This window comes from Mobula hypostoma, chromosome 9 (assembly GCF_963921235.1).
Source record: "Mobula hypostoma chromosome 9, sMobHyp1.1, whole genome shotgun sequence".
In the NCBI taxonomy this organism is placed as follows: Eukaryota; Metazoa; Chordata; class Chondrichthyes; order Myliobatiformes; family Myliobatidae; genus Mobula; species Mobula hypostoma.
This window is the reverse complement of record NC_086105.1, coordinates 76,806,062-76,828,306: the sequence shown is the minus strand read 5'-3', so window position 1 is coordinate 76,828,306 and position 22,245 is coordinate 76,806,062. Positions and strand designations below refer to the sequence as shown.

At 42.7% G+C, this 22,245-nt stretch overlaps 1 protein-coding gene across 1 annotated transcript in view; it reads right to left on the bottom strand.

The window, feature by feature from the left end:
* Window positions 1-22,245, bottom strand: part of fer1l6 (fer-1 like family member 6) — a 395,360-nt gene that overhangs the window by 296,811 nt on the left and 76,304 nt on the right. The window contains exons 6-8 of the mRNA XM_063059547.1: window positions 18,707-18,769; window positions 8,747-8,825; window positions 3,254-3,413 (exon numbers count right to left, since the gene is read on the bottom strand). Of these exons, the coding sequence (XP_062915617.1) occupies window positions 3,254-3,413; window positions 8,747-8,825; window positions 18,707-18,769 (302 nt within the window). The remainder of the gene's footprint in view (window positions 1-3,253; window positions 3,414-8,746; window positions 8,826-18,706; window positions 18,770-22,245) is intronic.

Sequence of the window (22,245 nt, the reverse complement as noted above, 5' to 3'; positions counted from 1 at the left end):
TGCCAGTAAGTGTCTGAACAAGAAAATAAGTTTGAATGCGAAATTCTGGGAATGTGAAGTTGATTTTTCACAGTCAAAAAGCAAAAGAATAGTATAATATTTCACTTAAAGACTTCATTATGACTGTGAACTAAGCTCATTAGAGTAAGCACTCTTTACAGTAGGTATCTTCTTTGCTATGTTCCTAATATCTTTACCCTGTCTGCTGCCTTCAATTTCAATGTTCACATTCAATGAAAGGCCTAGATAGAGTGGATGTAAAGAGGATGTTTCCTGGATCAGTGGTCCCCGACCTCCGGGCCGCGGACTGATACATTGCCGCGAAGGATGCAGCGGTGCAGCCGTAGTTGAAACGCTGATTGCATCGCCTCTGATCTGGGCCGACATTTATGTGCCAGGCGGCACCAAATTAATTAGCTTGTTTATTTCGGCTTTTTTTCTTAAAGATGTGCTGGGTGCGTTCCGACTACCACTGCACCACAGCATTCTTCGCGGCAATGTATCGGTCCGCGGCCCGGAGGCTGGGGACCACTGTCCTAGATTGGGTGAGTCTAGGTCCAGAGGACACAGACTCAGAACAGGATGTCCCTTTAGAACAGAGTTGAGGAGGAATTTCTTTAGCCATAGGGTGATGAACCTGTGGAATTTATTGCCACAGATGGCTGAGGAGGCCAAGTCATATTGAAGGTGGAGGTTATAGATTCTTGAGTAATAAGGTCCTCAAAGTTTATGGGGAGAGAGCAGGAAAATGGAGTTGAAAGACATAATAAGTCAGCAACGATGGATTGGTGGAGCAGACTTAATGGGCCAGGAATGAAAGGGTTACTGTATGAGGAACATCTGGCAGCTCTTGGGCTGTATTCCCTGGAGTTCAGGAGAATGAGGGGGGATCTCATAGTAAAATTATGAATGTGAAAAGGCCTGAACAGATTAGATATGGCAAAGTTATTTCCCATGGTAGGGGATTCTAGGACAAGGGGGCATGACTTACGGATTGAAGGATGTCCTTTTAGAACTGAGATGCAGAGAATTTACTTTAGTCAGAGGGTGGTAAATCTGTGGAATCTGTTGCAACAAGTGGCTGTGGAGGCCAAGTCATTGGGTGTATTTAAGGCAGAGGTAGATAGGTTCTTGATTAGCCAGGGCATCAAAGGGTACAGGGTGAAAGCAGGAGAGTGGGGATGACTGGAAGAATTTGATCAGCTCATGATTGAATGGCAGAGCAGACCAAATGGCCTATTTTTGCTCCTATACCTTATGGTCTTATGGACTAATCCTGCTCCTGTGCATTATGGTCTTAGGTCTTATGTTCAAAGTAGAACACAACTTCATCCCTCTCTGTTGGTCAAGGGTTTGGGGAATAGTGAAGGATCATGTCAGAATCACTAAGAAGTAGTGAAGGTATGACTTGCTCCTGGGACCAGGAACCTCCAGTGGCCAGTCATAGAGCAAGATGGTTCACCTGCCTTTCATTTGTCATGCCAACATGAATTCTCAGATTGTGGTTCTTCAGTACCTGTTAGATATCCTTTTGTAAGTATTTACAGTTCTTCTCCAGAGGATGCAAAACTTGTGGAATTCATTGCCAAAGGCATCTGAGGAGGCCAAGTCATTCGGTAGAGTTAAAGCAGAGGTTGAAGGATTCTTGATTAGTCAGGGTGTCATAGATTAGAGGAATAAGACAGGAAAATGTCAGGAGGGATAATAAATCAACTATGTTGGAACAGGGAGAAAATGCAATGAACCTAGTAGCCTGTTCTGCTCCTATGTCTTATGGTCTTCAAAATCCATATCCTGGCTCTTTTTTTGACCTAGTACCTCTTCCTTACTCCTGCCATCTGGAGGCGGTTGAACAGGCCCAAGTCCATGTCTGCTGGGGGCTGGAAGCAGGAGACCTGCCCTGAGGTTAAAGGGTTGGGTGAGATCCGGGATCAGCCATGATGGAACGGTGGAGTAGACTGCTTCTGCTCCTATGGACAGTGAATGAGGGTGGGTAGGAGTGAGAAACAGGCCTTGTTTTTGCTATTGTTGTTTTGTTGTTTGTTGTGTTCTGAGTTGTTCTGTAGAGCATTGTGGGCATGCTATGTTGACACAAGTATGTGTGCTGATACTTGTAGGCTGCCCCAGTACACCCTCGGATGTGCTGGTTGTTACCACAACAGACACACTTCACTGTATATTTAGATGCTTTTATGATAAATAAACTTGAATCTTGATCTTGAATCTTCCAACCTATCACAGTTTCTGTTCTGTTCTCCCCTCTTTGTTATCCTTGCTTCCATTATGTACAGTCTCTGTAACTCAAAACATTCATTCTGTTTCTTTCTCCACAGATGTTGCCTGACCTGCTGAGTGTTCCCAATTGAGCCCAGGTGAAGGGCTCAACCCTCAATGGCTACTAGCCATTGCACTCTCTAGATGCTGCCTGACCCACTGAGTTACGAGCAGCAGTTTGATTTTGTCTCCACGTTCCAGCATCTTCAGTTTCTTGTTTCACCATTCTTGACATTTTGTTCAGTTTGTTCAGAAGGTGGGGTCAATAAACCCAGGTTAGACCACACTTCAATAGTGTGTTTAGTTTTGGTTGCTTCATTATAGGAATGATGTGGAAGCTTTGGTGACGGTGCACAGGAGATTTACCAAAATGTTGCTTGGAATAGAGACCATGTCTTATGAGGACAGGTAAAGTGAGTTATAGCTTTGGTGTTAAGGAGGAGAAGTCACTTGATAGAGGTACCATATACAAGATGATGAGGCATAGATCAAATGGACAGCCAGAGACTTCTTCCCTGAGCGGAAATGGCCAATACCAGGGGGCATAATTTTAAGGTGATGGAGGAAAGTATAGGGAGGATATCAGACCAGGCAGCATCTCTAGGAAGAGGTACAGTCGACGTTTCAGGCCGAGAAGGGTCTGCCTGGCCTCCTGCATTCACCAGCAACCTTGATGTGTGTTGCTTGAATTTCCAGCAACTGCAGAATTCCTGTTGTTTGGGAGGATATCAGAGGTAGTTTCTTACTCAGAGCAGGGTGGGTGTGTGGAATGTACTGCTAGGGGTAGTGGTAGAGGCAGATACATTGGGGCATTTAAGACCTTCCTAGATAGGTACATGAATGTTAGAAAAATGGTGGGCTATGTAGGTGTGAAGGTTGAATTGATGTTAGAGTAGGTTAAAAGATTAAAAGGTTGGCCAAAGAGCCTGTACTGTACTGGAATGTTCTAGGGTCCATGTTATATGTAATGTCACCATACTTCTCAATCTCTTCCTCGGCTGCCTGGCTGGTTTTCTGCGGCATTTGTACCACATCACCTTTCCCAGTTACAGAGATGTCACATTTAAGGTAGCCTTTCACCCCAGATTTAATATCACTGGGATCGATAAGAGGTGCCCACTTCTTGCCGAAAAAATGCCCTGCAGAATAATGAGAAAAAGTTAAGACAGAAAGATCACTTAAATGCAATTCTTAAATCATAAAAAAACTATAAATTACAAGAAGAAATATATGTTAAACATCTCAGTATGATTTATTTATCTATTTACCCATCTATCTATTCATATATTTATTGTTTGTTTGGTTATTTGCACAATTTGTCTTCATTTCCACGTTGGTTGTTTGTCATTCTTTGTTCGTGTATAGTTTTTCATAAATTCTATTGTATTTCTTTATTTCCTGTCAGTTACTACAAGAAAATGAATCCCAGTATAGTATACGCTGATTTATACACTTTGACAATACATTTACTTTGAACTTTGAGAAGATAAATTCTCCTTGTAGCTTCATCACCACCAGGAGAATTTCACACAGATATTCTGACCATCACCTGAGCTGGAACTCATACATTTTGTTTAGACTGGGACAGATAATGCACAGACCATTGCCACTGAGCCACTAGAAAAGTACCTGCTGATCAGGAAGCAAAACTAAATGGTAGTGCAATGGACACATTGGCCCTACAACAGAAGAAGATAAGATAACTAAGGACCAGTAAAAGCCCCAAAGGATAACTCTGATAAAGGCTCTGAAGGAGCCAGCGGGCACCAAGAAGGAAATTCTCCTCTGAAACACTTAGGCAAGTGCAGCACTTAGAAATCAGTGATTTTTCATCCCTAAATGTTGAGCTAGGACAAGGCTCTTCCTCCCTGCTATTCATACGTTTGCTTTGACATAGAGAAGACAAGTTTAGATTGGCAGTCGATAAGCTGGAGCTATAACTAAGCCTCTTCCAACGTCCTTTCATTTTACCTCAGTGACCATGCTAACTCCAAGCAGTAATATTAAAGAAAACACAGTTCTTCATCTAACTGCTATTATGTTTGCCTATGTAACAATCATAGCAAAGACAAATTTTAACAGCAGGTGAAACACATTAAAGTGTATAGATTAATGCTAAACTTACTATTTTTTGTCATTCAAAAGTTCCATTAGGTAAACTAGAGTGATATTGCTGGAGTTAGTCTTTCTTCACTAAGTCCTAGCCCACTGAAAACAGCCAGATCAGGGGAGTTAAGACATTAAGCTGCACTAGATTGACACAGGAGACAATTACTTCATGACAACACAGAATCTAGCATAGAACATAGAACATAGAAAAGTATAGCACAGTACAGACCCTTCGGTCCACAATGTTGTGCAGACCCCCAAACCCTGCCTCCCATATAAGCCCCCACCTTAAATTCCTCCATATACCTGTCTAGTAGTCTCTTAAACTTCACTAGTGTATCTGCCTCCACCACTGACTCAGGCAGTGCATTCCACACACCAACCACTCTCTGAGTAAAAAACCTTCCTCTAATATCCCCTTTGAACTTCCCACCCCTTACCTTAAAGCCATGTCCTCTTGTACTGAGCAGTGGTGCCCTGGCGAAGAGCTGCTGGCTATCCACTCTATCTATTCCTCTTATTATCTTGTACATCTCTATCATGTCTCCTCTCATCCTTCTTCTCTCCAAAGAGTAAAGCCCTAGCTCCCTTAATCTCTGATCATAATGCATACTCTCTAAACCAGGCAGCATCCTGGTAAATCTCCTCTGTACCTTTTCCAATGCTTCCACATCCTTCCTATAGTGAGGTGACCAGAACTGGACACAGTACTCCAAGTGTGGCCTAACCAGAGTTTTATAGAGCTGCATCATTACATCGCGACACTTAAACTCTATCCCTCGACTTATGAAAGCTAACACCCCATAAGCTTTCTTAACTACCCTATCCACCTGTGAGGCAACTTTCAGGGATCTGTGGACATGTACCCCCAGATCCCTCTGCTCCTCCACACTACCAAGTATCCTGCCATTTACTTTGTACTCTGCCTTGGAGTTTGTCCTTCCAAAGTGTACCACCTCACACTTCTCCAGGTTGAACTCCATCTGCCACTTCTCAGCCCACTTCTGCATCCTATCAATGTCTCTCTGCAATCTTTGACAATCTTCTACACTATCTACAACACCACCAACCTTTGTGTCATCTGCAAACTTGCCAACCCACCCTTCCACCCCCACATCCAGGTCGTTAATAAAAATCACGAAAAGTAGTGGTCCCAGAACAGATCCTTGTGGGACACCACTAGTCACATGTACTCCCTCCACCACGACCCTCTGCCTTCTGCAGGCAAGCCAATTCTGAATCCACCTGGCCAAACTTCCCTGGATCCCATGCCTTCTGACTTTCTGAATAAGCCTACCGTCTGGATCCTTGTCAAATGCCTTACTAAAATCCATATAGATCACATCCACTGCACTACCCTCATCTATATGCCTGGTCACCTCCTCAAAGAACTCTATCAGGCTTGTTAGACACGATCTGCCCTTCACAAAGCCATGCTGACTGTCCTTGATCAGACCATGATTGTCTAAATGCCCAGAGATCCTATCTCTAAGAATCTTTTCCAACAGCTTTCCCACCACAGACGTAAGGCTCACTTGTCTATAATTACTCGGACTATCCCTACTACCTTTTTTGAACAAGGGGACAACATTCGCCTCCCTCCAATCCTCCGGTACCATTCCCGTGGACAAAGAGGACATAAAGATCCTAGCCAGGGGCTCAGCAATCTCTTCCCTCACCTTGTGGAGCAGCCTGGGGAATATTCCGTCAGGCCCCGGGGACTTATCAGTCCTAATGTATTTTACAACTCCATTACCTCCTCTCCCTTAATATCAACATGCTCCAAAACATCAACCTCACTCATATTGTCCTCACCATCATCAATTACCCTCTCATTGGTGAATACCGAAGAGAAGTATTCATTGAGGACCTCGCTCACTTCCACAGCCTCCAGGCACATCTTCCCACCTTTATCTCTAATCGGTCCTACCTTCACTCCTGTCATCCTTTTTTTCTTCACATAATTGAAGAATGCCTTGGGGTTTTCCTTTACCCTACTCGCCAAGGCCTTCTCATGCCCCCTTCTTGCTCTTCTCAGCCCCTTCTTAAGCTCCTTTCTTGCTTCCCTATATTCCTGAATAGACCCATCTGATCCTTGCTTACTAAACCTCATGTATGCTGCCTTCTTCCACCTGACTAGATTTTCCACCTCACTTGTCACCCATGGTTCCTTCACTCTACCATTCTTTATCTTCCTCACTGGGACAAATTTAGCCCTTACATCCTGTAAGAAATCTCTAAATATCGACCACATGTCCATGGTACATTTCCCTGCGAAAACATCATCCCAATTCACACCTGCAAGTTCTACCCTTATAGCCTCATAACTTGCCCTTCCCCAATTAAAAATTTTCCTGTCCTCTCTGATTCTGTTCTTTTCCATGATAATGCTAAAGGCCAGAGAGCAGTTGTCACTGTCCCCCAGATGCTCATCCACTGAGAGATCTGTGACCTGACCCGGTTCATTAGCTAGTACTAGATCTAGTATGGCATTCCCCCTAGTCGGCCTGTCCATATACTGCGACAGGAATCCGTCCTGGACACACTTAACAAACTCTGCCCCATCTAAACCCTTGGAATTAATCAGGTGCCAATCAATATTAGGGAAGTTAAAGTCACCCATGATAACAACCCTGTTATTTTTGCACCTTTCCAAAGTCTGCCTCCCAATCTGCTCCTCTGTATCTCTGCTGCTACCAGGCAGCCTACAGAATACCCCCAATAGAGTAATTGCTCCCTTGATGTTCATGACTTCTACCCATATTGACTCAAAAGAGGATCCTACTACATTACCCACCCTTTCTGTAGCTGTAATAGTATCCCTGACCAGTAATGCCACCCCTCCTTCCCTTTTTCCGCCCTCTCTATCCCTTTTAAAGCACTGAAATCCAGGAATATTGAGAATCCATTCCTGCCCTGGTGCCAGCCAAGTCTCTGCAATGGCCACTATATCATAATTCCATCTTAGAATAAATCAAGGAGCATAAAAGTGCAGAGGGGCATGACAGTGGCTGAAAATATATGACAAGTTTTAATCATAGCACCCAAAGAAAATGTTTTCTCAGGGCCAAAAAGCCCAAGATGATAAAAGATAGGAGCAGAATCAGGCCATATGGCCCATCAGATCTGCTCCACCATTCCATCGTGATTGATTTATGATCCCCCTAAATCTCTTTCTCTACCCTTCTCCATGTAACTTTGACACCCTCACTAATCAAGGACATATGAACTTTGTTTTAAATATATCCAAACACTTGGCCTCCACAGCCATCTGTAGCTGTGAATTCCAAAGACTCACCATCCCTAGCAAAATAAATTTCTCCTCATCTCTGTTCTAAAGGAATATCCTTGTTTTGTAAGGCTGTGCCCCCTTATCCTAGACTCCTCCATCATAGGAAACATCCTCTCCACATCCATTCTCTCTGAGCCTTCCAACATTCGATCGCTTTCAATGAGATCTCCTCCCCCCATTCTTATAAGCCCCTGTGAGTACAGGTCCAGAGTCATCCAATGTTCTTCATATGTTAAATCTTTTGTTCCTGGGATCCTTCTCATAAGCCCTTTCCAATGCCCAAATATTGCAGCGGATTTACTTTTGAGAAACTGAGTTGTATCATTTAAACATCTAATTTATTGTTTTTATCTTCAAATTATACTTTATTCTTTGCCTCCACTGAATTTTCTCAGAAGCTTTTACACTTTATTCTGTACTTATTGTTTTACCTTGTTCTACCTCAATGCACTAATGATTGGATCTGTATGAACAGTATACAAAACAAGCTTTTCACTGAATCATGATACATTTGAACAAATAATAAACCAGTATCCCTCTACAGCTCTTGTTCTCAACATTATTTATTTACATCTTTTATTTGTGCGATTTGTCTTTTTCACAATGATTGTTTGTCAATCTTTGTTATTTATAGTTTTTTAATAAATTTTATTGTATTACTTTATTTTCCTGTAAATGGCTGCAAAAATGAATCTTAGGTTAGTAAGTGGTGACATATACTTACCTTGAGAATAGATTTACTTTGATTTAGACCTATCTTTGACAATTTCGACAAATACCAAAAAAATGCTTCAAAATTTATTTAATAAAATGAAATACTTTATTGAGAACCTCACAGTTTTAGTAATTCTGACTGCAATGGAGTGATCATTTTTCCTGTGCCTGGTCCAAGACTAAACCACACTGGACATTGAAGTGTCAGGTGGGACCAAGCATAATCCTAAAAGTAAATTCACTCTAGGTGTGTGGCCCATGTTTCCAAGATGTTAAGTAACTCAGTGTGGTCAGTAGACAGCCCATGGAAAACCACGGAAAGGTACATCTTATATTGAGCCAATGTATTGTACCTACCTGGCTCGTTATAAACAGTTCCAACATCCATCTTAAATGCTCCAATCTCTATTCCACGGATCAGTTTGGAATGCCAGACCTGCACAATTACATCAGTGATTACAGAAACAGTTAATGGGTGAAAGGTTTACAGAACATCTCATCATTCCCAATGAATATTTAGATTAAAAAAATAAGGCAAACTAGCCCGTAAATAATGTAAACACAAGAGATTCTACAGAATGCAGGAGGAACTCATCAGGTCAGGCAGTCAGGCAGTACCCAACAGTCGATATTTTGGGCTGAGACCTTTTATCAGGACTGAAACAGAAGAAATCAGAATAAGAGGGTGTGGGTGGGGAAAGAGTACAAGCTGGCAGATGACAGGTGAAACCAGGTGTAGGGGGAAATAGTCGGGTGGGGGAGAAGATAGGTGGGATGGGGAAAAGGGATGACATGGGAAGCTAGGAGATAATAGGTGGAAAACATGAAGGACTGAAGAAGGAGTACAGAAAGACAGCAGCAGATCACAGAAGCTTATTTGGAGCTGTGATAAGCGACTAATCGGAACTTGGGATTGATTTGCAGGAACAAATTAAAGGAAGGCAGAGGCAAGCGCAGCAGCCATTGTTGGAGTGGACAGAGTTTAGAGTGGTGAGGCTTTAGCGCTTCAAGGCTTCAGTGAGAGAGCCAAAAAAGAAAAGCTGTAGGTAAAGTTGTTTTTTTCCTTCCCTTCTTTATATCTGCTCAGTTAGAACAGTAGAGATGCCAGTCAGGATAGTGGAATGCTCCTCTTGCGGGATATGGGAAGGCAGGGAGACCCTCCAGTGTCCCTGACAAGTACAACGACGAGAAGTGCATCCAGCTGCAGCTTTTAACAATCCATGTTAAGGAGTTGGAACCGGAACTGGGTGAACTCCGGATCATTTGGGAGGCTGAAGGGGTGATAGACAGGACACATAGCGATGTAGTTACACCCAAAGTGCAGGATAAGGAGACTGAGTGACAGTCAGGAAGGGTAAAGCGGTTAAGGAGTCAGTGCAGAGTACACCTGTGGCCATCCCCCTCAACAACAGGTGTACCACTTTGGATACCGTTGGGGGGATGACCTAACAGAGGAAAGTCACAGCAGTTGGGTCTCTGGCACTGCGTCTGGCTCTGTGACTCAGAAGGGAAGTGGGGAGAAGAGGCACTGTGGTGATAGGGGATTCATTGGTCAGGGGAATGGACAGGAGGTTCTGTGGCTGAGAACGAAATTCCCAGATGGTACGTTGCCTTCTGGGTGCCAGGGCGCAGGACACCTTGGATCAAGTCCTTAGCATTCTCAAGTGAGGTTGTGGACCACGTAGGTACCAATGACACGGGTAGAACAAGTGATAAGGTTCTGCATAGGGAGTTCAGGGAGTTATGTGCTAAGTTAAAGGGCAGTACCTCCAAGGTCACGATTTCTGGATTGTTACCCATATCACATGTTAGTGAGGCCAGAACTAGGAAGATTATCCAGTTTAGCATATGGCTAAGGATTTGGTGTAGGAGGGAGGGCATAAGATTTTTGTATCATTGGGCTTTCTTCCAGGGAATGTGGGACCTGTACTGGAGGATGGTTTGCACCTGAACTGGAGGCTGTACTCTCCAAATATCTGGACCTGCCTCTCATTTTTTTTTGCACTACCTTACTTTCCATTTTCCTATTTTCTATTTATGATTTATAATTTAAATTTTTAATATTTACTATCGATTTGTAATCCAGGGAGCGGGAAGCGCAGAATCAAATATCGCTGTGATGATCGTACATTCTAGTATCAATTGTTTGGCGACAATAAAGTATAAAGTATAATATCCTAGCGGGAAGGTATGTTAATGGGGTTTAAACTAGAGTTACAGGGGGATGGGAACCAGAATGCCAGAACAGTGAGTGGAGAAGTTGTGGAGGCAGATGTTGGTAAGATCTCAGACAAGGTTACGAATCAAAGGGTTGAGCATGGTGTGACTAGTGTCCTGAGCTGCATATATTTTAATGTATCATAGGAAAGGTGGATGAGCCTAGGGCATGGACCAACAGCTGGAATTGTGACATTGTAGCCGTCGGTGAGACATGATTGCAGGAGGCGCAGGACTAACAGCTCAATATTTTGGAGTTCTGTTGTTTTGGACGTGACAGAGAGGGAGGGATTAACGGAGGGGTGGTGGTATTATTATTCAGGGAAAATGTCACAGCATTGCTCTGACAGAATAGACCGGAGACCTTGACTAGTGAGGCGTTATGGGTGGATCTGAGTAATAAGAAAGGTATGACCATGTTAAAGGGGTTACATTACAGACCACCCAAAAGTCCAAGAGATTTAGAGGAACAAGTCTGAAAAGAGATCACAGATTGTTGCAAGAAACACAAGATTGTTACAGTAGGTGATTTTAACTTTCCAAATTTTGACAGGGTATCCCATAATTTAAAAGGACTAGATGAAATAGAGTTTTGCAAATGTGTTAAGGAAAGTTTCCTTTATCAGTATGTATAAGTCCCAAAGAGAGAGCATGTGATAGTGGATCTGTTCGTATGGAATAAGTCCATAAGACATAGGAACAGAATTAGGCCATTCAGCCCATTGAGTCAGCTCTGCCATTCCATCATGACTGATCCCGGATCAACTCAACCCCATATCCTTTGATGCCCTGACTGATCACGAAACAATCAACTTCCACCTTAAATATACCCATGGACTTTACCTCCACTGCAGTCTCTGGCAAAGCAGTCCACAGATTCACTGCTCTCTGCCTAAAAAAAAATCTCCTTAACCCTGTTCTAAAAGGTCGACCCTTAATTTTGAAGCTGTGCCCTCTAGTTCTGGATACCCCCACAAAGGAAACATTCATTCCATATCCACCCTATCTAGTCCTTTCAGCATTCAATATGTTTCAATGAGATCACCACACAATCTTCTAAATTACAGTGAGTACAGGCCCACAGCTCCCAAAAGCTCCTCATATGTTAACCCCTTCAATCATTTCCTTGAACCTCCTCTGGACGAATACATCCTTTCTGAGACATGGGGCCCAAAACTGTTGACAATACTCCAAGTGCAGCCTGACTAGTGTTTTATAAAGGCTCAGCATATCTCCTTGCTTTTATATTCTATTCCCCTTGAAATAAATGCAAACATTGCATTTGCTTTCTTTACCACAGACTCAACCTGTAAAAAAACTTTCTGGGATTCTTCTCAAGGACTCCTAAGTCCCTGTGAACCTCTGATATTTCAACTGTCTCCTCATTTACATATTAGTCTGCACTATTGTTCCGGACATCAAGATGCATTATCATACATTTCCCAACACTGTATACCATCTGCCACTACTTCGCCCATTCTTCCAATTTCTCCAAGTCCTGCTACAATTGCATAATTGCATTGCTTCCTCAGCACTACCCAACCCTCTGCCCATCTTTGTATCATCTGAAAATTTTACCACAAAGCCATCAATTCCATTATCCAAATCATTAATAAACAATGTGAAAAGTAGTGGTCCCAATACTGACCCCTGAGGAACACCACTCGTCACTGACAGCCAACCAGAAAAGGCCCCTTTATTCCCACTCGCTGCCTCCTGCCTGTGAGCCATTCCTCTGTCCATGCCAGAATCTTTCCTGTATCACCATAAGATTTTATCTTGTTAAACAGCCTCATATGTGGCACCTTCTCAAATGCCTTTTGAAAGTCCAAGTAAATGACATCCATTGTCTACCCTTTGTCCACTCTGCTTGTTACTTCCTCGAAGAACTCTAACAGATTTGTCAGGCAAGATTTCACTTCACAGAAACCATGCTGACTTTAACTTACTTTACTATTAGTCTCCAAATACCCCAAAACCTCATCCTTAATAATAGACTCCAACACTTCCACAACCACTGAGGTTAGGCTAACTAGCCTATAATTTCCCTTCTTTTGCCTTCCTCCCTTCTTAAAGAGTGGAGTGACATTTGCAATCTTCCAGTCCTCCAGTACCATGCCAGAAGATCATGCCTAATGCATCCGTTATTTCTTCAGCAACCTCTCTAACAACTCTGGGATGTAGTCCATCTGGTAGGTGACTTGTCCACCTTAAGACCATTCAGTTTGCCTAGCACTTTTTCCTTTCTAGTAGCAATGGCACTCACTCCTGCTCCCTGACACTCATAGATATATAGCACACTACTGGTGTCTTCCACTGTGAAGACTGAGGTAAAATGCTCATTAAGTTCATCTGCCATTTCTTTGTCCCACATTACTCATCAGCATCATTTTGCAGTGGTCCAATATCATCTCTCACCTCCCTTTTACTCTTTATATAACTGAAAAAACTATTAGTATCCTGCTTTATATTATTGGCTAGTTTGCCCTCTTATTTCATCTTTTCCCCTCTTATAGCTTTTTAGTTGTCTTTTGTTGGATTTTAAAAGCTTCCCAATCATCCCATTTCACATTCACTTTGCTACCTTTCCTTAGCTTTTAAGCAGTCCTTAACTTCCCTTGGTAGCCAATGTTGCCTACGCCAGCTATTTGAAAACAACTTCTTCAGTGGGATATATCTATCCTACGCACTGTGAACTATTTCCAGAAACTTCAGCCATCTCTGCTCTTCCGTCATCCCTAGCAGTATCTTCTCAGTATCTTCCTCCAATCCACCTGGGCAAGCTCTCCTGTCATGCCTCTGTAATTCCCTTTATTCCATTGTGATACTAATACATGTGACTTATGCTTCTCCATCTCAAATTATAGTATGAATTCAATCATATTATGATACAGCCTCCTTAGGGTTCCTTTACGTTAAGCTCCCTAATAAGATCTGGGTTATTACACAACACTCAGTCTAAGGTGGCCTTTCCCCGAGTAGGCTCAAGCACAAGCTGCTCTCTGAAGCCATCTCATAGGCATTCAACAAATTCCCTCTCTTGTGATCCCACACCAACCTAATTGTAATGGGGGACTTAATTGTGTCATTACCCTTATTACATGCCTTTTCCAGCTGCCTTTGCAATCTCATCCCCACAACTTGGCTACTATTCGGAAGCCTATATATATTCCCATAATGTGTTTTTTTGCCCTTGCAGTTTCTTAATTCCACCCACAAAGGTTCAACGTTCTTTTACTCTATTTCACCTCTTTCTACAGATGTAATTCCATCCCTTACCAACACTATTTCTTACCACACCACTGCCAATGCCTTCCTGTCTGCCTTTTCAATATAAAGTATATCCTTTGATGTTAAGCTCCCGACCTTGGCCTGCTTTCAGCCACAACTCAGTGATACCCACAACGACATACCAACCAACCTGTGATTGTTCCACAAGTTCATCCACCTTATTCCAAATGCTTCAGTCCTGCATTCTTCTTCCTTTTGAATTTTGCCTCTGTGGTACAATTTAACTCTGCTCTGTCTGCATTTGTACCAAATCATTCGCTTGTTCTTCTCTCCATTTATGTTACATCCATCTTCTACTTGTAAACCCGCTGGCTCATCTTCAGCTCTATCATACTGGTTCCCATTCCCCCTGCCATATTAGTCTAAACCACTTGAATGAGACAAGGCAGGTGACAGTAGTATGTGTCGGGGAGCACTTAACATCCATTAACCACAATGCCATTAGTTTCAAAGTAAATATGCAAAAAGATTGGTCTGGTCCATGGGTTGGAGAGAGGTCATTTTGATGATATCAGAATTGATCTGGCAAATGTGGATTGGGACAGGCTGTTTTCTGGCAAAGGTGTCTTTGGTAAGTAGGAGACCTTCAAAAACAAAATTTTGAGTGTACAAAGCTTGTGTGTGCCTGTCAGAATAAAAGGTAACGATAAGAAGTATAGGAGAATGTTGGTTTTCAAGAGATATTGAGATCCTGGTAAAGAGAAAAAAGGAGGTGCATAGCAGGTATAGGCAAGTAGGAACCAATGAGGTTCTTATGGGGTATAAGGAATGCAAGAGAACACTTAAGAAAGAAATTAGGAAGGCTAAAAGAAGATACGAAATTGCTCTAGCAGACAAGGTGAAGGAGAATCCCAAGGGATTTTGTATACATGTTAAGAGCAAAAGGGTTCCAAGGGACAAATTTGGTTCTCTGGAAACCAGAATGGTAATCCATGTGTGGAGCCAAGTCAGATGAGAGAGATCTTAAGTGAATTCTTTGCATCTGTATTTACTCAGGAAACACAGATGCAAAGTGTCTATAGAAGTGAGGCAAAACGGCATCAACTTCATGGACCCTGTACAGATTACAGAGGAGATGTTTGCTGTCTTGAGTCAAATTACGGTGGATAATTCCCCAGGGCCTGACCTGGTGTTCCCTTGGACCTTATGGGGGGCAAGTGCAGAAATTGTCGGGGCACTAACGGAGATATATAAATCATCCTTAGTGTTGTTCCACTGTTTTAAAAAGGCTCTAAGCAGAAACCAGGAGTTTCTGTGAATCTGACATCAGTGGGAAAGTTATTAGAAGGTATTCTAAGGGACCAGATATATAAGTATTTGGATAGACAGGGACTGATTAGGGATTGTCAGCATGACTTTGTGTATGTTAAGTCATGTCTAACCAATCTTTTAGAGTTTTTCGAGTAAGTTTCCAGCAAAGTGGATGAAGGAAAGGCAGTGGATGTTGTCTGCATGGACTTTAGAAAGGCATTTGATAAGGCCCCACATAGGAGGTTGGTCAAGAAGGTTCAGTTGCTCAACATTCAGGACAAGGTAGTAAATTGAATTAGACATTGGCTTCATGGGAGAAGAGGTAGCAGGGGAGGCCTGTGACCAGTGGTATGCCGTAGGGATCAGTTTTGAGTCCTTTGTTATTTGTCATCAGCCTGAATATCAATGATGTGGATAATGATGTGGATAATCATGTGGTTAACTGGATCAGCAAATTTGCAAATGACACCAAGATTGAGGGGGTAGTGGACAGTGAGGTAGGCTATCATGGCTTGCAGAGGGATGGGATGAAAAATGACAGATGGAATTTAGTGCAGACAAGTGCAAAGTTTTGTAGGTCTTACACAATAAACGGTAGGGCACTGAGGAGTGTGGTAGAACAAAGAGATCTGGGAATACAGGTCCATAATCCACTGAAAGTGGTGTCACAGGTAGACAGGATCATAAAGAAAGCTTTTCGCACATTGGCTTTCATAAATCAATGTATAGAGTACAGGAGATGGGATGTTATGTTAAAGTTCTATAAGGCATTGGTGAAGCCTAATTTGGAGTATTTTGTCACAAACATGAAAAAATCCAAGCAATATCCACGAAATACTGGAGGAACTCTGTAGGCCAGGAAGCATCTAAGGAAATGAGTAAACAATTGATGTTTTGGGCCGAGACCATTCATCAGGACTAGGAAAAAAAGATGAGGTGTTCAAGTAAGAAGGAGGGGAGAGGGGAGGTGGAAGTACAAGGTGATAGGTGAAATCAAGAGGGGGTGTGGAGTAAAGAGCTGGACGTTGATAGGTGAAATACATAAAGGGCTGATGAAGGGGAAAATCAGATAGAAGATATAAGACCATGGAAGAAAAGGAAGGGGAACGAGGCTGCAATGAGACCGCACACAGGCTGAAGGAACAACACCTTATATCCCATCTGGATAGCCTCCAACCTGATGGCATGAACATCGACTTCTCGAAGTTTTGGTAATTGCTCCCCCCACCATCACCATTCCCATTTCCCTTTCTTAGCTCAACTCCTTACCTGCCTCTTATTTCCCTCGTCCCTTTCTTCTATCATCTTCCACCCTCTCCGATCAGATTCCCCCTTCTCCAACCCTTTATCTCTTTTACCCATCAACTTCCCAGCTCTTTACTTCACCCTCTCCCCGTACCTGTTTCACCCTTCACCTACCACCCTGTACTTCACCCCTCTCCCCGTATCTGTTTCACCTATCACCTACCACCTTGTACCTCACCCCTCTCCCCATACCTGTTTCACCCTTCACCCTACCACCTTGTACTTCACCCCTCTCCCCGTACCTGTTTCACCTATCACCGACCACATTGTACTTAGTCTTCCCCTTCCCCCCAGTTTTTGCTCTAAATTCTCATCGTTTTTTCCAATGCTGATGAAGGGTCTCAGCCCAAACGTCGACTGTTTACTCCTTTCCATTGATGCTGCCTGGCCTGTTGAGTTCCTGCAGCATTTCGTGTGTGCTTGGAAAATTATGTGCAGTTTTGGTCACCTACCTACAGGAATGATGTAAACAAGGTTGAAAGAGTACAGAGAATATTTACAAGGATGCTGCAGGGTCTAGAGGACCTGAGTTATAAGGAAAGATGAAATAGTTTGGGACTGTATTATTTAGAACATAGAAGATTGAGAGGAGATTTGACAGAGGTATACAAAATTTTGAGGGGTATAAATAGAGTAAATGCAAACAGGCTTTTTCCACTGAGATTGGGTGGAGCTACAACTAGAGGTCATGGGTTAAGGTGAAAGGTGAGAAGTTTAAGGGGATTATGAGGGGAAAGTTCTTCATTCAGAGGGCCGTGAGAGTATGGAATGAGCTACCAGCATAAATGGTGCATGTGAGGTCGATTTCAACGTTTAAGAGAAGTTTGGATAGGTACATGGATAGTCGGGGTATGGAGGGCAGGTCGATGGGATTAGGCAGTTTAAATGGTTTTAGCATGGACTAGATGAGCTGAAGGGTGTGTTTCTGTACTATACTTCTCTATGACTCTATGAATCTGATTGGGAGGGAAAAAGACCATAGGAGAATGGGAAGGAGAGGGGCACCAGAGAGATTGAAAGGTAGGAGAGGAGAAGAGAAAGGGTACAAGGAGAGCCAGAATGGTAAATGAACAAAAGTGAAGAGGGAGAAGGGAGAGGGGAGAAATTTCCAGAAGTTGGAGAAATTGATGTACATGCCATCAGGGTTGAAGGCTACCCAGATGGAATATGAGGTGTTGTTCTTCCAACCTGAGAGTGGCCTCATCATGGCAGTAGAGAATGAGAATTTTGAGTGTAATTAAAGTAGTTGACCACCAGGAAATCCTCCCTGTTGAAGGTGAAGCAAAGGTGATAAGCCTTCAATTTCCAGCATTGGCAGAATCTCTTGGGTTTATTTTGCATAATATTCAGATCTGTTCTGTTTATGCCTTCTCCATAGCTTATGAATGCCTGACCTGTGCACTTATAAGTGCAAGGGGAAGTGGGATGGATTACTCGCTGCATAGGGGCTGCAGCCATGTGGGAACTTGGTTCATAGCTGCATTTCCAACTTATGATGTGTTCGAGTTATGATCAGTTCATTGGAAAAGAAACCTGCCGTAAACTGGGGAGGACCTCTCAGGATCGAAAGCCAGTTGAGAAGACATTGTATTACACGAAGAGCTTCTCAACTGCCGCAGATCCTAGAGACGCATACCTTGACTTACAGAATAATGTAAAACAGGTGAATTGAATTTGTAGTTGGTTATAAAACATTTATTGCTTGCAATGGACATAGCAATCAGATACATATATTAAGAGGTGCCAATTTGCTACCATTTCTCCGTTTAGATAGATTGGATATGCAGGAGATGTTTCCTGTAGTGGGTGATTCTAGGACCAGACAGCACAGGCTCAAAATAGAAGTACAACGCTTTAGAATAGAGATGAGGATTTTTTTTTTAGTCAGAGGGTGATGAATCTGTGCAATTCATTGCCACAAAATATTGTCGAGGCCAAGTCACTGAGTACATTTAAAATTGGGCTGGATAGGTTCTTGATTAACAAGGGCATCAAAGGACAGTGAGAAAGCAGGAGAATGGGGTTGAGGGGGAATCTCTAAGTAAAATAAGTAAAGGGGATTGAGAGGGAGAATAAACTAGCCATGATGAAATGGTGTAGCAAACTCAATGGGCCAAATGGGTTTTATAGTCTTATGATATTTCTGCTTTTGAATGAACAAACTTTGGCCAAATGTTGAAGATATTCATCAAATTTCATTCAATCATTTTGAAAATGTAACTTATAAAGCTATCTAATAATGAGTTTCCTCACCGAAAGTTTAATGATTCTGTCAAATAGTATCTCTGCTGGGCCAATGTAATCAAAGACAAAGTACTGCAACAAAAGAATAAAGAGGATTATTACATACCAAAGTCAGTGGTGTATATAAATGTTCAAAGCTCAAAGTAAATTTATTATCAAAGTACATATATGTTACAATATACAAGCCTGAGATACATTTTCTTGCTGGCATTTACAAGAAAATAATTAAACACAATAAAACTTCTGAAAAAGTATACATAAACAAACGCTGACAAGCATCTAATGTGCAAAAGACAAATCATGCTAATAATAAAAAATTTAATAAGTTATACTGACAACGTGAGTTGTAGAGTTCTTGAAAGTGAGTCTATAGGTTGTGGAATCAGTTTTATTTTATTTATCAGGGTTTATTGGGGCATCATGGCTTGAAGGGCCAGAAAGGCCTACGCCACACTGTATCACTAAATAAATAAGATACAGCATGGACTAGGCCATTCTGGCCCTTCGAGGTACACCACGCTGCCCCAGCAACCCCACAACCTCGATTAACCCTAACCTAACCACAGGGCAATTCAGATTGAACAATTAACCTAACAGGTCAGTCTTTGTACTGTGAGAGATCACCAGGGAAAACCCATGCATTCCACAGCAAGGACATACAGAGACTCCTTATAAAACAGCTCCAAAATTGAACTCCAAACTTTGAAACATCCAGAGTTGAGGTGAATAAAGTTGAGGAGCCTGATAATTGAAGGGCATTAACTGTTCCTGAACTTGGTAGTGTGGGACCTAGGACTCTTGTATCTCTTGCCCAATGGTAGGAGGGAGAAGGCAGCATGGCCTGGATGGCGGGGTCCCCGATGATGGATGCTGCTTTCTTGCATGCTCTGCGTAAATGTACACAATAGTGGGGAGGGCTTTGCCTGTGGTGGACTGCGCAGTATCCACCAGGTCTACTGAGCAGACGAATAGCAACACAGAAAAGCAACATCCAGACTGTAAATGGGTATTAACAACAAGCACTTGAGGAAGAAACTTCAATGGACTTATTAAGGAAGTAAAAATAAGTAAAAAGGTAACTAAAATCTCTTTTTAACTATCAATATTGCAATGTAATTTCCAAGTTGTTTAAATGGGCTATTTATTTTCATGGTTCAACAATAAATACTCTGAGCTAAGTAAAAACATAGTAAAAACAAATGACTACAGATGCTGGAATTTGGAGCAAATATAACAAACTTCTGGAAGAACTTATCTGGTCAGGCTTCACCTGTGACAGGAAATGGGCGAAGTGTTCCAAAACTTAAACAGCCCATTCCTTCCACAGATATTGCAGGACCCGCTAGATCCTCCAGCGGCTTGATCTTTTTTTCAGTAAGAAGATAATTAGTGAAAGATCTAGCATTTACTTTGCACACTGCATAAGATTAGGATATCCCAAAACATGTGAGGTATGTCTGAAATACAGTCACAGCACTGAGCAAGAAATAACATCGCACAAATCAGATACGGATTTGGGAATTCTTTTTACATAACCAAGCACTACTGTTTGTTGACCAAACTTCTTTAATTACTTATTAAGATCTGAGTTTTGATCTCTGATATTTAAGACAGGAGAGAAAGGCTTAAAGGCAGAGTGATATATGTTATCACCGGTAAAGGTTTTTACAATTCTTTAGAGACACAGTTTCAGATTTAGATTAGTTTATCATCATAAACATCAGAGTACAATGAAGTTCCTTGCTCACATAAAACTCACAAACAATATACATGGAAATAACTAGAACAATACAGCACAGAAATCGGAGCTTTGGCCCACAATGTTGTGCTGAACCAATTAAATTAGTTATCAAATGGCATATTAAAGAAGTCCCTTCTGCCTACACAATGTCCATATCCTTCCATTTTCTTCACATTCATGTACCTATTTAAACATCTCTTAAATATCTGTAATGTACTTGCCTGTACCACCTCCCCAGGCAGCACATTCCAGACACCCACCATTGTTTGTGTAAAAAAAATCTTGCCCCTCACATCTCCTTTGAACTTACCCTTCTCAACCTTAACACATGCCCTTTGGTATTAGACATTTCAACCCTGGGAAAAAGATACTGTCCATCTACACAAACACGAGGAATTCTGCAGATACTGGAATTTCAAGCAACACACATAAAAATTGCTGGTGGGAACGCAGCAGGCCAGGCAGCACCTATAGGAAGAGGTACAGTCAACGTTTCTGGCCGAGACCCTTCATCATTACTAACTGAAAGAAGAGATAGTAAGAGATTTGAAAGTGGAAGAGGGGGAGATCCAAAATGATAGGAGAAGACAGGAGGGGGGGGGATGGAGATAAGAGCTGGGAAGTTGATTGGCAAAAGGGATATGAGAGGATCATGGGACAGACGGGAGACCTAGGGAGAAAGAAAGGGGGAGGGGGAAGCCCAGAGGATGGCCAAGGAGCATAGTGAGAGGGACAGAGGGAGAAAAAGTAGAGAGAGAAAGAAAAATAAATAAATAAATAACGGATGGGGTACGAAGGGGAGGTGGGGCATTAACTGAAGTTACAAAAGTCAATGTTCACGCCATCAGGTTGGAGGCAACTCAGACGGAATATAAGGTGTTGTTCCTCTAACCTGAGTGTGGCTTCATCTTTACAATAGAGGAGGCCGTGGATAGACATACCAGAATGGGAATGGGACCTGGAATTAAAATGTGTGGCCACTGGGAGATCCTGCTTTCTCTGGCGGACAGAGCGTATGTGTTCAGTGAAACGGTCTCCCAGTCTGCGTCAGGTCTCGCCAATATATAAAAGGCCACATCAGGAGCACCGGAAGCAGTATATCACCCCAGCCGACTCACAGGTGAGATGTCGCCTCACCTGGAAGGACTGTCTGGGGCCCTGAATGGTGGTAAGGGAGGAAGTGTAAGGGCATGTGTAGCACTTGTTCCGCTTACAAGGATAAGTGCCGGGAGGGAGATCAGTGGGAAGGGATGGGGGGAACGAATGGACAAGGGAGTCACGTAGGGAGCGATCCCTGCAGAAAGTAGAGGAGGGGAGGGAAAGATGTGCTTAGTGGTGGGATCCCGTTAGAGGTGGCGGAAGTTACGGAGAATTATATGTTGGACTTGGAGGCTGGTGGGGTGGTAGGTGAGGACAAGGGGAACCCTATTCCTAGTGGGGTGGCGGGAGGATGGGGTGAGAGCAGATGTGCGTGAAATGGGAGAGATGCGTTTGAGAGCAAAGTTGATAGTGGAGGAAGGGAAGCCTCTTTCTCTAAAAAAGGAGGACATCTCCTTCATCCTGGAATGAAAAGATTCATCCTGAGAGCAGATGCAGCAGAGACGGAGGAATTGCGAGAAGGGGATGGCATTTTTGCAAGAGGCAGGGTGAGAAGAGTAGCTGTGAGAGTCCGTAGGCTTATAGTAGACATCAGTACATAAGCTGTCTCCAGAGATAGAGAAAGAAAGATCAAGAAAGGGGAGGGAGGTGTCAGAAATGGACCAGGTAAACTTGAGGGCAGGGTGAAAGTTGGAGGCAAAGTTAATGA